At 38.5% G+C, this 12,848-nt stretch overlaps 1 protein-coding gene across 1 annotated transcript in view; it reads right to left on the reverse strand.

Moving 5' to 3' along the window:
- Window positions 1-3,017: 3,017 nt before the first annotated feature.
- Window positions 3,018-12,848, reverse strand: part of mcf2a (MCF.2 cell line derived transforming sequence a) — a 36,258-nt gene continuing 26,427 nt past the window's right edge. Inside the window, exons 22-30 of the mRNA XM_062999823.1 lie at window positions 10,155-10,376; window positions 8,570-8,662; window positions 8,403-8,481; window positions 8,221-8,284; window positions 5,431-5,531; window positions 4,483-4,583; window positions 4,257-4,366; window positions 3,516-3,619; window positions 3,018-3,392 (exon numbers count right to left, since the gene is read on the reverse strand). Coding sequence (XP_062855893.1) covers window positions 3,352-3,392; window positions 3,516-3,619; window positions 4,257-4,366; window positions 4,483-4,583; window positions 5,431-5,531; window positions 8,221-8,284; window positions 8,403-8,481; window positions 8,570-8,662; window positions 10,155-10,376 — 915 coding nt within the window. The 3' untranslated portion in view covers window positions 3,018-3,351. The remainder of the gene's footprint in view (window positions 3,393-3,515; window positions 3,620-4,256; window positions 4,367-4,482; window positions 4,584-5,430; window positions 5,532-8,220; window positions 8,285-8,402; window positions 8,482-8,569; window positions 8,663-10,154; window positions 10,377-12,848) is intronic.

Below are 12,848 nucleotides of genomic sequence, written 5' to 3' on the forward strand. Positions count from 1 at the left end.
CAGTGTTCACTTATTCAGTATATTTTACTTTGATACTAATTATTAATTAACTGGACTAAACAAATGTAGTTGACAGAATTGAAAATATATTGTTGGACCAACAAGGTGTATTTGATGAATTTCATTGACACAACCTATTTTTTTAGTTTGTCCGAAATTGTAGAATTGTCAGCAGAACTTAAAATATATTGTTGGACCAACAAGATGTATTTGATGAATTTCATTGATACAACTTATTTTTTTTAGTTGGTCCTAAATTCTATGGTTGTCAGCAGAACTTAAATTATGCATTTCAGAGAACTTAAATTAGGCCAACTAAAAAAATTAGATGCAACGAGTCACTAAGAATTTTTAAGTTGAAGAGACTTTAATTTTTTTACAGTGCTCGTACATACTGTGTCTTTAGGGAGCACATTTAGGTACATATCATGCAGACCCTCTTTACCCATGTTATACTGGCTATACTCCAATTACTTGACAAATTCATCTCACAATGCTCGAAAACCAAACAGCCTCACAGCTTTAAACTCTCACACTTCAGAGTTTGACTATATGAGCCTAGCAGACTCATTGCACCACACCCACCACCACTTGCTGCTCATCTTAGAAAGAAATAGTAAGAAAAAAAGAGAGATCACCAACACCTGTTTAGAAAATGATTTATTAAAACATATATTACAATTCTTTATAGAAAAATGATCGTTGGTCTATTTACAATACAGTCAATGTGCATACATATTGCGCTTTAAATTGATATTGTGCAGGAAAAGCTGAAAAGCGGGAAATTGCTGTTACATTTGAATTTGTTGATAGCAAAACGTGTTTTTTGGAGTTGGTCCTGCTGCCTCACCGAACTGATTTGCACTTCAAACACTTGTATATCAAAGCCAGCCCTCCAACTGGGGGTAAGATTTGATGTGGTACATTTTTTTACGTTCGTGATCAATATTTAATTACGTACTCAAGCCCGGTGGGCACGTTTCATGTGTGGTAGTCAAAGGCTAAGATATCAAAACCAGACTGTACATGTTCCAATTTAACTGTCAATCTTTGGCTTTCATGACTTAATTAACATTTTTAAATTATTTGTGATAAGGGCATTTAAAAAGACATAACCGCATCAACAGTCAGCACATCAACTGTCTTTCAAGTGCATTTCAGTAGAACTAGCAGCCATGCAGGTATTTAGAAACAAAAGTTCAATTCCCAGAAGGTTTGGTGACCTACAGTTTGTTTAAAGTGCTTTAAAAACATTTCCAAGGTCAGGAAATCTACAGTACTGCGTACAGGCATATATAATAAGCTTTTGCATAAGAAAGGCATTGTGGCACTGCATATGTATGTCCCAACATCCAACTGGTTATTTTAAACCATATAATGACATATATACCGTATTTAATAGGTAAGTATGAAATAAAGCCAGGATAATACTACAAAATGCATAGAAATACCTTTCACATTGAGTATTATTATAAAATTAAATAATAGTCGAGCAGCAAAATAATTTAACAGATATGGCTTTGGTCATATCTCAAACTTTATACAGGTATCCCCTGCTAGTAGTAGTAGAGCATTCTTATGAAACTTTACATAAGCAGTTAGTTTATGTTAAAATATTTTCAATCTTTTAAAGACTAGCCTACCATATCCTACCAAATAAGACATAAAACCTATAATAACAGTAACATATAGTAAAAGCTGATATTATATGATAAATACATACACCTGCCAGACATAACATTATGACCACTGAGAGGTGAGTTGAATAACACTGATTATCTCTTTATCACAGCACCTGTTAGTGGGTGGGATATATTAGGCAGCAAGTGAACATTTTATCCTCAAAGTTGATGTGTTAGAAGCAGGAAAAATGGTCAAGGGTAAGAATTTGAGCGAGTTTGACAAGAGCCAAATTGTGATGGCTAGACGACTGGGTCAGAGCATCTCCAAAACTGAACAGTGGTAAACCGGCGACAGGGTCATGGGCGGCCAAAGCTCATTGATGCACGTGGGGAGCGAAGGCTGGCCTGTGTGGACCGATCCAGCAGACGAGCTACTGTAGCTCAAATAGCTGAAGAAGTTAATGCTGGTTCTGATAGAAAGGTGTGAGAATACACGGTGCATCTCAGTTTGGCAGCAAAAGGGGGACCAACACAATATTAGGAAGGGGGTCATAATGTTATGCCTGATCGGTGTATATATGATTAATATATAGTAACCAAAGCAGTGACAGAAAAACAATAACAACCATAATTTAATGTGGGTTATGTTAGCATACTGCTCATACAATATGTTTTCAAACAGAGGCTAGCTGTACCAGCTAACTATCTGCTAATGATAAAGTTTGCACATTTTCGAAGACTTTTCACTAATACTTCTGTTAGAATGTGGATATCAGAAATAAATCAAATTATAAAGCTTCTAATGCTACTGAAATAACAAATCTAACCAAAAATACTTTTCTTTTTCAAAAGGACATTACTGTTTTCAACAAACATAGTAAGAAAAGTGCAAATGTACAAGAATTAAGAATCAGTATTTCAAACCCATACAGGAGTGCAGGAGAAAAGCCACAGTGCTAGTCGCTAGTACTTTGTCTCAGTCATCTTTAAAATGTGTCCACAGAGCATCACGATCAGCCACACATTTGCATGGAAGGACTAATATCTGTTCATTGAAGGACCAGCCAAGAGCAGAAAAAAAAACAGTCCAAACTCATCCTTTAACAGGAACTGCTGTCTCTGTTGTCCATCACTGAAAGGTGAACTCTGGAAATCGTCCCAAATTGAAAAACGTATAATAGTAGTAGTAATAGATGTTGAATCAGTAGTAGTGTCTGTATTTTGGTGATTGACCACTGCACTCTACCTTTTCCTGACAGCAATGACAGTAATTAATGTAAATCAGGCATCTAGTTCAGTTCTTCTATGGTAAAAAAGTAAAAGTGGGTCTCAAATCCACATGACCGACAAAGAGAAAGGTGAGATGGTTAGAAAAAGGTGCGTCCACTGTGTTTCTGAAGTGGAATGGAGTCATTTATAAAGACCATATAACAGCATATAAAAAGATTTAAAGGAACCCATTCAAGTTTGTGACTTTGCAGTAATGTTGTTTGGTTTTAACGTAATGACTTTCTAAATTCTTTGTGTGTGACACCATATACAAAGACTCAAGTAATGCCTGAACGTTTAAAACATAAGATTCAATGAGTGGTAATCCTTATGTCCTGTAAGTAATCCAACATTAATATTCTGAGCTGTACCACCCAGCCTAATGTAGAACAGCACAGTGGTCATGTTTAGATTTTACAGATAGAGCTTGAACAGCCGTGCAACACAGACTTTATCTGGTTCAGGGAGTGCTGAGCTTACGTGTTTTCCGTTTCCCGGGTTCTATTCATGACAAAAAGCAAGAATATCAAAATGTACCATTAATAAAAATATACAAATTGTTCACAAAAAACGCTAGACTAGAACAAATCAGTTTATTTCATTAACATACTAGAAACTACTCACCTTGCAGCTGGTTAGAGCGCACTTTGCTGCTATTTCCCAGAATGCTGTGCAGGCAAGAAGCAGAGATCCTGCCCTCTTGTCTCCGGCTCAGGTTCTTCACCAGCCTAACAGAAATTAAAGTTCAGTTTTCCAGCATATCACTTTTTTAAAATAAAGACAATACAGTGGGAAACTAGTGAAGAATGGACAACATATCTGTTTATTTAATACTAGTCCTGCGGGGCCGGTCAAGATCTCAAACCAGCTAACCACCAACAACTTTGCTGTACGCCAATGATTAAGTCAGGTAGACTTTGTTTACACATAACAAAACTTCCTGTCTGCATCCCAAACTGCATCCTACATACTCAAGTGAGTAAATATAACAATAATCAATTAATACATTCATTTAAAATTTGGAGCATTTTTAAATTGTATAAAAGACCTGTAAAAAAATTATTGTAATTGTGTTAGGATAGAATGGGTTTTGACAGATCTTATTTAGCTTACTAATTATAAAATTGTCAAAAAGCCAAAAATAGAAAAAAATACAGTAAATGAACAGTCCAGCCTATTTTGTTACATTTTTTAGCTTTTCTGACTATTTTACCAAGTATGAAGGCAAATCAATTTTTGTAGCAGAGATGCCATCCTTGATTGATTTTTGTTTAATTAATTAATCGGAGAGTCATGTTACTCATTTAATAGATGTGGTTTTTGCACTTTGATTTTAAAACCTAAAAAAGAAGAAAAATAACCTACCACTGGCCATCATGCTCCTGCTTCAGCTGTATAACATCACCACACTTGATAATGAGATCATCTGGACCGTATCTACGAGAGTCTGCCAAGGCCCTGTACCTGCCTGGGGTCTAGGGAAACAAGAGCAGCCTAAGATGATCAAAAAAGTAATGAGTTGTACCTGCATTTCAGGGAACAAATTAGCTCTTGTAAAGAGTAAGAAACCACCAGTGTGAGATCTACTAACCAAATTGACAGTTTCCTCCTCTTCAGTATCAGACAGGTTAGTTCCATTCCAGTCCTCCAGACCCTCACAGATATCGACGGAGTGACGAGAACCTGGCCAACCTGACACACACATAAATACTCAAAAAAGTTGCCAGTTTATTACATGCGTTGTATCTGCTGTGCAATTATTGGTCGTTTTTATCAGGTGAACCTACCTACTATAACAGTTATACTTATAACAGTACGTACACTTATTAGATTGACAATTACTGAATTACTGACTATATTTACATATATGCTCATTTATGTAATTATGCAATCAGACAGTCAGGTGGCAGATAGCATGCATAATCTATATTAAAGCATATATATCTATACATACCTGAGTCATCTCCTATAATGCTTTTTATATATACGTATATATAAATATATATATATGTAATTATATAATTATATATATAATATATACACACATACTGTACATATACAGTATATCTGTATATCTATATATACACATATGTATCTATATACACATATCTATATACACATATATACATATATATCTGCATATACATATAGGTATCATAAATAGGTACACTGTATAATATTCTATATATCAAGTGAGTATTGTAATTTTACTAAGTAAAAAAGAACTAAGGTTTTTGGGTGAAGCAAACACTTGTACTCACTGTGTCTGTCCTGGGTTCAATCCTCAGGTAGGGCTGTCCAGGTCCTTTCTGTGTGGAGTTTGCATGTTCTCCCTGTGTCCACATGGGTTTCTTCCGGGTGCTCCGGTTTCTTCCCACAGTCCAAAGACAAGCAAGTGAGGTGAATTGGAGACACTAAATTGTCCAAGACTGTGTTCGATATAACCTTGTGAACTGATGTACCTTGTGTAATGAGTAACTACCATTCCTGTCATGAATGTAACCAAAGTGTAAAACATGACATCAAAATCCTAACTCACTGTGTCTGTTGGGCTGATGCTGTGGAGAATGGCTGAGTGGATCTGGACTGCTGTGGCCTGACTCCGTCTCCTCCGAGCTGACTGACGCTCTTTGCTTTTTGCTGGGTGAGAATAAAAAACAGGATATGCTTAAGCAACTGAATATTTTTTAAACACAGCACACACATACACTTTTATTTGCAGATGCTTTTTGAGCAGCCACATGCTAAATAAAAAAAAATAATATTAAACAAAGAAGATGTGCTTTTGAAATGTCAAAGATCCTATTTCGAAATGTTCATGTTGGCCTCATCATGTATTAGTTTTATCACATGAGCCCTGCCATCCTATAGCCAAGCTCTAATATGGCTACCAATGAATAAAATCTAACCAAATACTCCAGCAATACCCGACATGAGCTATTCGTTGCTAGCCACATTAGAATTAAATGATTTAAACATGGTTTCCGCAACCAAAACCATGGAGCCAAACCACAACTAGCATTCCATGCAGTACTGAGTTACAGAGTGCATACTAGGTTTGAGATGGTAAGCTATGACATGAAGGATTCTGGAATGGCACTTGTTGCACAGATGCAGCAGCCGTGTGCATGTTGGAAGGGATTTAGAGCGGCCCGCTTTACCGCGGAGCGTCACTGGCGCTGGGAGGGGCGGGCGAGGCGAGGGCTCCGTGAGCGCAGACACACGCACGCACCCGCCGACACGGACACGAGGTCTAGACGTGGCAGGCAACCTTTAAGGACCCCGCGGGAAGGCCGCACGGCCCTGCAGGACGATAGGCAACGACACAGAATGAAGATTTATCCTTCCTATTATAATCACACACTCATATTCCTCATAACAACTTATAAAAGGAGTTCATTTTTAATGTTTTTAGTTTTAAATGGCAGGAACTTTAAAATGATGATGTGACTGATCATTGAAGAAGTACTGTAATAAACTTTATTCAAATTTTAAACAACAACTCTCCTTTGTTCATTCTTTACCATTACGGTACTGTGTTGCTTTAAGGTAACAAGCCCTGAAATATGTCTTAATTTTTTTAAATTATGTTTACTTAGTCTATTTTATGTGAAAAAGAAAAAATGACAAACATTTTTCACCAACAGGCATCATAAAGTGTACCATAGATGATTTAAATTCCCTGGTTAAAAATATATCTTTTTTTTTTAGCATTTTCCCACCAATTTTCCTCCCAATCTAGTCATATCCAACCAACCTATTGCATTATGCTTCCTCTCTTCTGATGCTCATCTCCACCCTAGTTGAGGAGAGTCGAGTGTGCAGTAGCCGACTGCATCTTTTCATTTGTACGAGTTTAAGTGCGGATCAGCTTTGTGTACGGAGAGACACACGCTGATCCTCATTATCCCTCGATAATGGTGCAGGCACCATCAATCAGCCAGCAGAGGTCATAATTACATCAGTTATGAGGTCCCGTCTGGCACCCTGCCCTTGAACAACAGCCAATCGTTGTTCATGTCGGCGTCCAGTCTGCCGGACCGGAGCACCAAAAGTATATTATTTAACAGTTTTAATAAAGTTTAATGGTTGGATGTCAATAGAATTTGGATAGCAAGAGAACAGGGCGGTGTTAAGCTGAAAGATTTAGAGCCTAAAAAGCACAAAACTGGACGAACGTAAAAGCCAAATGCTGCTAACAGAGCTAACGGTATGTTTACAAGCATTTGCAAAAGAAATCTGGCAAATATCTAAACAATGCCTTTACATGCACAGAAATGTCCCAGAATAAATCGATTTCTACAACCGCAATGCAACTCACTAATAAACCATCAAAAATAGTTAAAACTGATATTTATTGATGTGGTGTCAGCTAATTGAAAGTTCCAATTGCTTATTATACAGTCCTTTAAGTTACAAAGAAAAATTAAACAATAAGACATATTTCACTTCACATACCCTGGACAGGTTGCCGATCCATCGCAGGACTTCGGCCACCCCCATCCCCCTTACCCTTCATACAAAGCCAATTATGTCAGCCAATAAAACTCTTATATATAATTCTTCAGATATCCAAGCTTATTTGGGAGTTGGGGTCAGAGTGCAGGGTCAGCTATGTTACAGTGCCACTTGAAGCTGAGAGAGTCAGAGGACCCAATAGTGGCAGCTAGGCATAACATTATGACCACTGACAGGTGAAGTGAATAACACTGATTATCTCTTCATCACGGCACCTGTTAGTGGGTGGGATACATTAGGCAGCAAGTGAACATTTTATCCTCAAAGCTGATGTGTTGAATGCAGGAAAAATGGGCAAGCTTACAGATTGAGCGAGTTTGACAAGGGCCAAATTGTGATGACTAGACGACTGGGTCAGAGCATTTCCAAAACTGCAGCTCTTGTGGGGTGTTCCCATACTGCAGTGGTCAGAATCTATCAAAAGTGGTCCAAAGAAGGAACAGTGGTGAACCGGTGACAGGGTCATGGGTGACCAAGGCTCATTGATGCACGTGGGGAGCGAAGGCTGGCCCATGAGGGTCCGATCCAACAGACAAGCTACTGTAGCTCAAATTGCTGAAGAAGTTTATGCTGGTTTTCATAGAAAGGTGTCAGAATACACAGTGCATCACAGTTTGTTGCGTATAGGGCAGCAAAAGGGGGACCAACACAATATTAGGATATATCGGTGTATTTGCACATATGCACATAACCTGCTGGTCAATCTGATTATTTGGCTCTTGAAAAAAATAAATGCAATATTGGTGTGCATGTAAACACACTCGGTGCTCTAAGCATCAGTGTTCAGGCTCTAAATAGGCTCAAAACGTACCTCTCAGAGAGGGGCGGAGAGAGCTGAATCTGCTCTACCAGTGGGCTGGTGTGACAAAGTTCTCCTGAGCCAATCACAGGGTGGGCTGGAAGCAAGAAATGATTTATTAATGCTTTAAAAATTTAAAACAACCCTTTACTTTTTGATGCTCGTTCTCTAAATTAAAGCATTATAAAGAGTACCTCTGAGGAGCTTCTGCTGGTTGGTGAGGATTTTTCTCATCTCATTTAGCCAGGCAAGCTTCACCTCCACTGTCGGTGCCTTATAACAAAAAAAACCATAAGTATACACACATAAAAGTGAAGCAATTTATCTTAAACTAATACTGAGTCAATAATGATGATCTTACCTGCACCACGTACACCTCTTCTCTACCACTGTACCAGATTTCAAACTTTTTCACATCGCCCTTTACGTTCTCTGTGATGCCAACTGCACTCATCTGGAGGAAGATAAAAGATCTTCTCACAGCATGCAACGCACTTCTAAATTTGAAATCAGTGTTCTAGTGGTGGTCCTACACATTTTATTTGAAAGCCAATCAAAAATACAAGATCGTTTGGTGAAAATGATTAGAAGGATCAAATATACTGACATGGCACTAACAGACACTTAGTATCTAGTGTTGGAACATAATCACCTGAATATAGGTACTTTGCTGCTTGTGCATTAAATACTTGTGGCTGCTTGAGATGTATAGTATAAAGATAAGCATCATGTCTGTTGTAAGCAGATAAGAAACAACAGTTAGCACAGAATGGTGGTTCCAAAGTTCAACACCTAATATGATATGACTAGAGAAGTATAAAGGATGACCACAGCTCTGTTTCTTGTTCTTCAGCTATTCCACTGCTGTTACAACCCACGATCGTGTCAATAAATTCTCCAATCCAGTCAACTGTAATCTTTGTTGTCATTTATCATCTCACCTCACAACTTCAAGAAGTCTTGGCATTCGCATCCTCTACACCAGTGTCATTTGCTGATATGAGTCTGAGAGAAAGAACCCTGCAAAACCTGAGCGTGCATGGGAAGAAGCTTCCACTTTATTGCAGGGAGAATGGAGTTTATATAGAGGAGATAACATGTGTACGTGAGAATGTGAGCCTATGTCCAAGCTTGGTGGAATTTTAATGGGAGCAGAAAGAACCGGGTTGAGATAGATTCTGTGGTTAACTTACACTGCTGTTGTAACACAGAGGTCAGAGAAAAAGGACAAGGTACCAAAAGTTAACAACTTAACAACCTAACAACTACTTCATTAACCCTATTAAGTATATGATGCTCAATAAAAATTGATGATGAATAAAATAATTCACATTTCATGACTGTTTCCTATACTTAACTACTATTATACAGCTGTATACTTATGATGGTGGGTCCAATTCACCAGGTGAAAGGCAGGAAACCCCCTGGACAGGTCGCCAGTCCATCACAATGCAAACACATAATCACACATTTACACACACACACTCATACCTAGGGAGACTTGTGTATCTCCAATTAATCTGGCTGCATGACTGTGGAAAGAAACCAAAGCTACCAAAGGAAGCCCACACAGACACAGGGAGAACATGCAAACTTTACACAGAAAGAACCTGGACCGCTCCACCTGGGAATCAAACCCAGTGTCTTCTTGCTGTAAGGCAGCAGTGCTACCTACTGAGACACTGTGCCACCTTTGACGTTGGTTAAGAAAGCATCAATTGATGTTCCAGTTCATTCCAAAGCTGTTCAGTGGGGTTGATGTCTTTATGGAGTTTGCGCACAGGGGTACAGTCATGTTGGAACAGGAAAGGGCCTTGCCTAAATTTTGAAGCGTTAATGAAAATTTTAGAAGGGGTGTCCCAATACTTTTGTCCATATAGTGTATGCCTGAAGGTTGTTAGATCTTTGAAATGTTGGAGTGGTATTGTGTGTAAAGCACCACACACCTTTAGACAGTTTTTGAAGCTGTAGGAGGGCATCTTGTCAGCATTCTCACCATGATCCTCCCTGCGCTTGCAAAAAAGAAGCGCACGCTCGTACAGGAACAGGTGCCTCTGCATGGGCTTGAAACGTGCGAGCTCCTTCATCCGGGTCGCACCCCGTTTATGACTGATCCACACACTGAAGGAACCCTGCATCAGGACTCGTCCCAAATCGCTCAGTTCACCCTAAATACGCACAACAAATGCTGAACAATAAAGCAGCATAGAAACAAGTGATAGATACACAAGCTATCTTTATGTGCTGTTGAATTAGGGTGACCAAATTTTGACCACACTTGATACGTGATACGATGGCACTGGGTTGACAGATACATTAATAATGTAACTAAGTTATTGAACTTTAATAAGTAACAGCGACTCTTTAACAAAACAGCTAACAAATGCCTTTATGGTCAGATAATCGTATTCCCTTCCATTCAGCGTTTGGACCTAAACAATAAAAACAACAATGAGAGGCAATGAGGCGGTGAGAAAATCTGGGGCCACCCCCTAGCACCGGCCCTGGTCTGCAATGAATAAAAGGAAATAATAGGAAATAAAAGTAAATGTAAGGCACTTTGTGTTTTTTGCATTTTCCATGCTGTCCCAACTTTTTCTGATTTGAGGTTGTAGCACAATGTTGCCTCAGTGATCCCACAAGCACTGAACACACGTGACTGACAAAGACCATGGAAGGTTACAGCTCAACTGAACGGAGATGGGTTACACAACTAAATACAGGTGGGTTATGAATAGAGGTCTGTAACGAATACAGGTTGGTTATGAAAACAGGTGGCTTACGAAAACAGGTGGGCTACTAGTAGGGGTGGGTTACAAATAGAGGTGGGTTACAAATACAGGTGGATTACAAATAGAGGTGGGTTACAAATAGAGGTGTGTTATGAAAACAGGTGGTTTACAAAAAGTGGTGGGTTATGAAAACAGGTGGGATACCTGTAGAGGTGGGTTACAAATAGAGGTGGGTTACAAATAGAGGTGGGTTACGAAAACAGGTGTATTACGAAGACAGGTGAGTTACGAAAAGGAGTGGGTTACAAATAGAGGTGGGTTATGAATACAAGTGGGTTACGAATAGAGGTCGGTTATGTAAAATCGAAAAACAGGTGTGTTTTATCAGAACTGAATAGAAATTGGAACTGAAAACGGGCAGCGGTGTATTGTAACGAAGTAATAATACAAAAACAAGTAAAAAACGAAGTATTTTTTTGAAGTATCTGCGAGTTTTTACATCAACTTTTACTCCACCACATTTCCTAAATCAAAAGTAAACTTATATCGAGTGTAGACGAGAAAAGGCGAATCCCGGACATTTTTGGTGATTTAAAAATCCGTGAAAAGAGGACGTATGGTCACCCTAGTTGAATTTATTGTAAATATGAGTTAACAATCTAACGGTGGCACAAGCTTCCTTCACGTACAGTTCAATTATTGTAAATATGAGTTACCAATCTAACTGTTAGGGGTGTGCGAATAGATCCAAATATCCATATTACCAATACCAAAGCTGATATTATCAATACCATTCGAATCGGATCGATACTTTAGTTTTTCTCCGCAACATTCAGTACATTTCTCCCGTTTCATCAGAAAGAAGCGGCTGTGTGGGATCATTTCAGAAAAGTGCAATGAAAGGGATAAATTATGTTTTGTTATTATATAATCGGTTCTGAACAAAAACATCGGACTTGGTATCGGCGATACTGGCCCTGTATTTTTTGCAGTACCGCACACCACTACTAACTGTGGCACAAGCTACCTTCACGTGCCGCTGAATTTATTGTAAATATGAGTTACCAATCTAACGCTCGCACAAACTACCTCCATGTGTTGTTAAATTTACTGTAACAGTTTATTCATTCATTCACTGGTCAAGATATCCTGATGTATCTTTTAATGTAATAATAAATCAATCTTCCTTGTATTGTTTTAGTATTGCATCATATTTTGTGTAACGAAGTACTTGCTTATACACCTTTACTTCAGCAGTTATTTAAAATAAAACTAATAGCTGTAGTAGTTTTTTTATTTTAAAGTAAGTTACAACAAATTACAGAAATTGAAAAGAAATTGTATTGAAATTATATTAAATACAGATAAATTGGAGCCAGAATTTGAATTATTTGATGGGTGAGGCAAAAAAACCTTGTTTACAATAAGTCTGTACTTCTGTACCATGTGATGATTGATTATGTTAAATGAATATACACACTGATCAGCCATAACATTAAAACCACCTCCTTGTTTCTACACTCACTGTCCATTTTATCAGCCCAACTTACCATATAGAAGCACTATGTAGTTCTACAGTTACTGACTGTTGTCCGTCTGTTTCTCTGCATGCTTTGTTACCCCCCTTTCATGCTGTTCCTCAATGGTCAGAACTCTCACAGGACCACTACAGAGCAGGTATTATTTAGGTTGTGGATCGTTCTCAGCACCGCGGTGACACTGACATGGTGGTGGTGTGTTAGTGTGTGTTGTGCTGGTATGAGTGGATCAGACACAGCAGCGCTGCTGGAGTTTTTAAATACTGTGTCCACTCACTGTCCACTCTATTAGACACTCCTACCTAGTTGGTCCACCTTGTAGATGTAAAGTCAGAGGCGATCACTCATCTATTGCTGCTGTTTGAGTTGG

Source organism: Trichomycterus rosablanca, chromosome 8, assembly GCF_030014385.1.
Source record: "Trichomycterus rosablanca isolate fTriRos1 chromosome 8, fTriRos1.hap1, whole genome shotgun sequence".
Taxonomy (NCBI): Eukaryota; Metazoa; Chordata; class Actinopteri; order Siluriformes; family Trichomycteridae; genus Trichomycterus; species Trichomycterus rosablanca.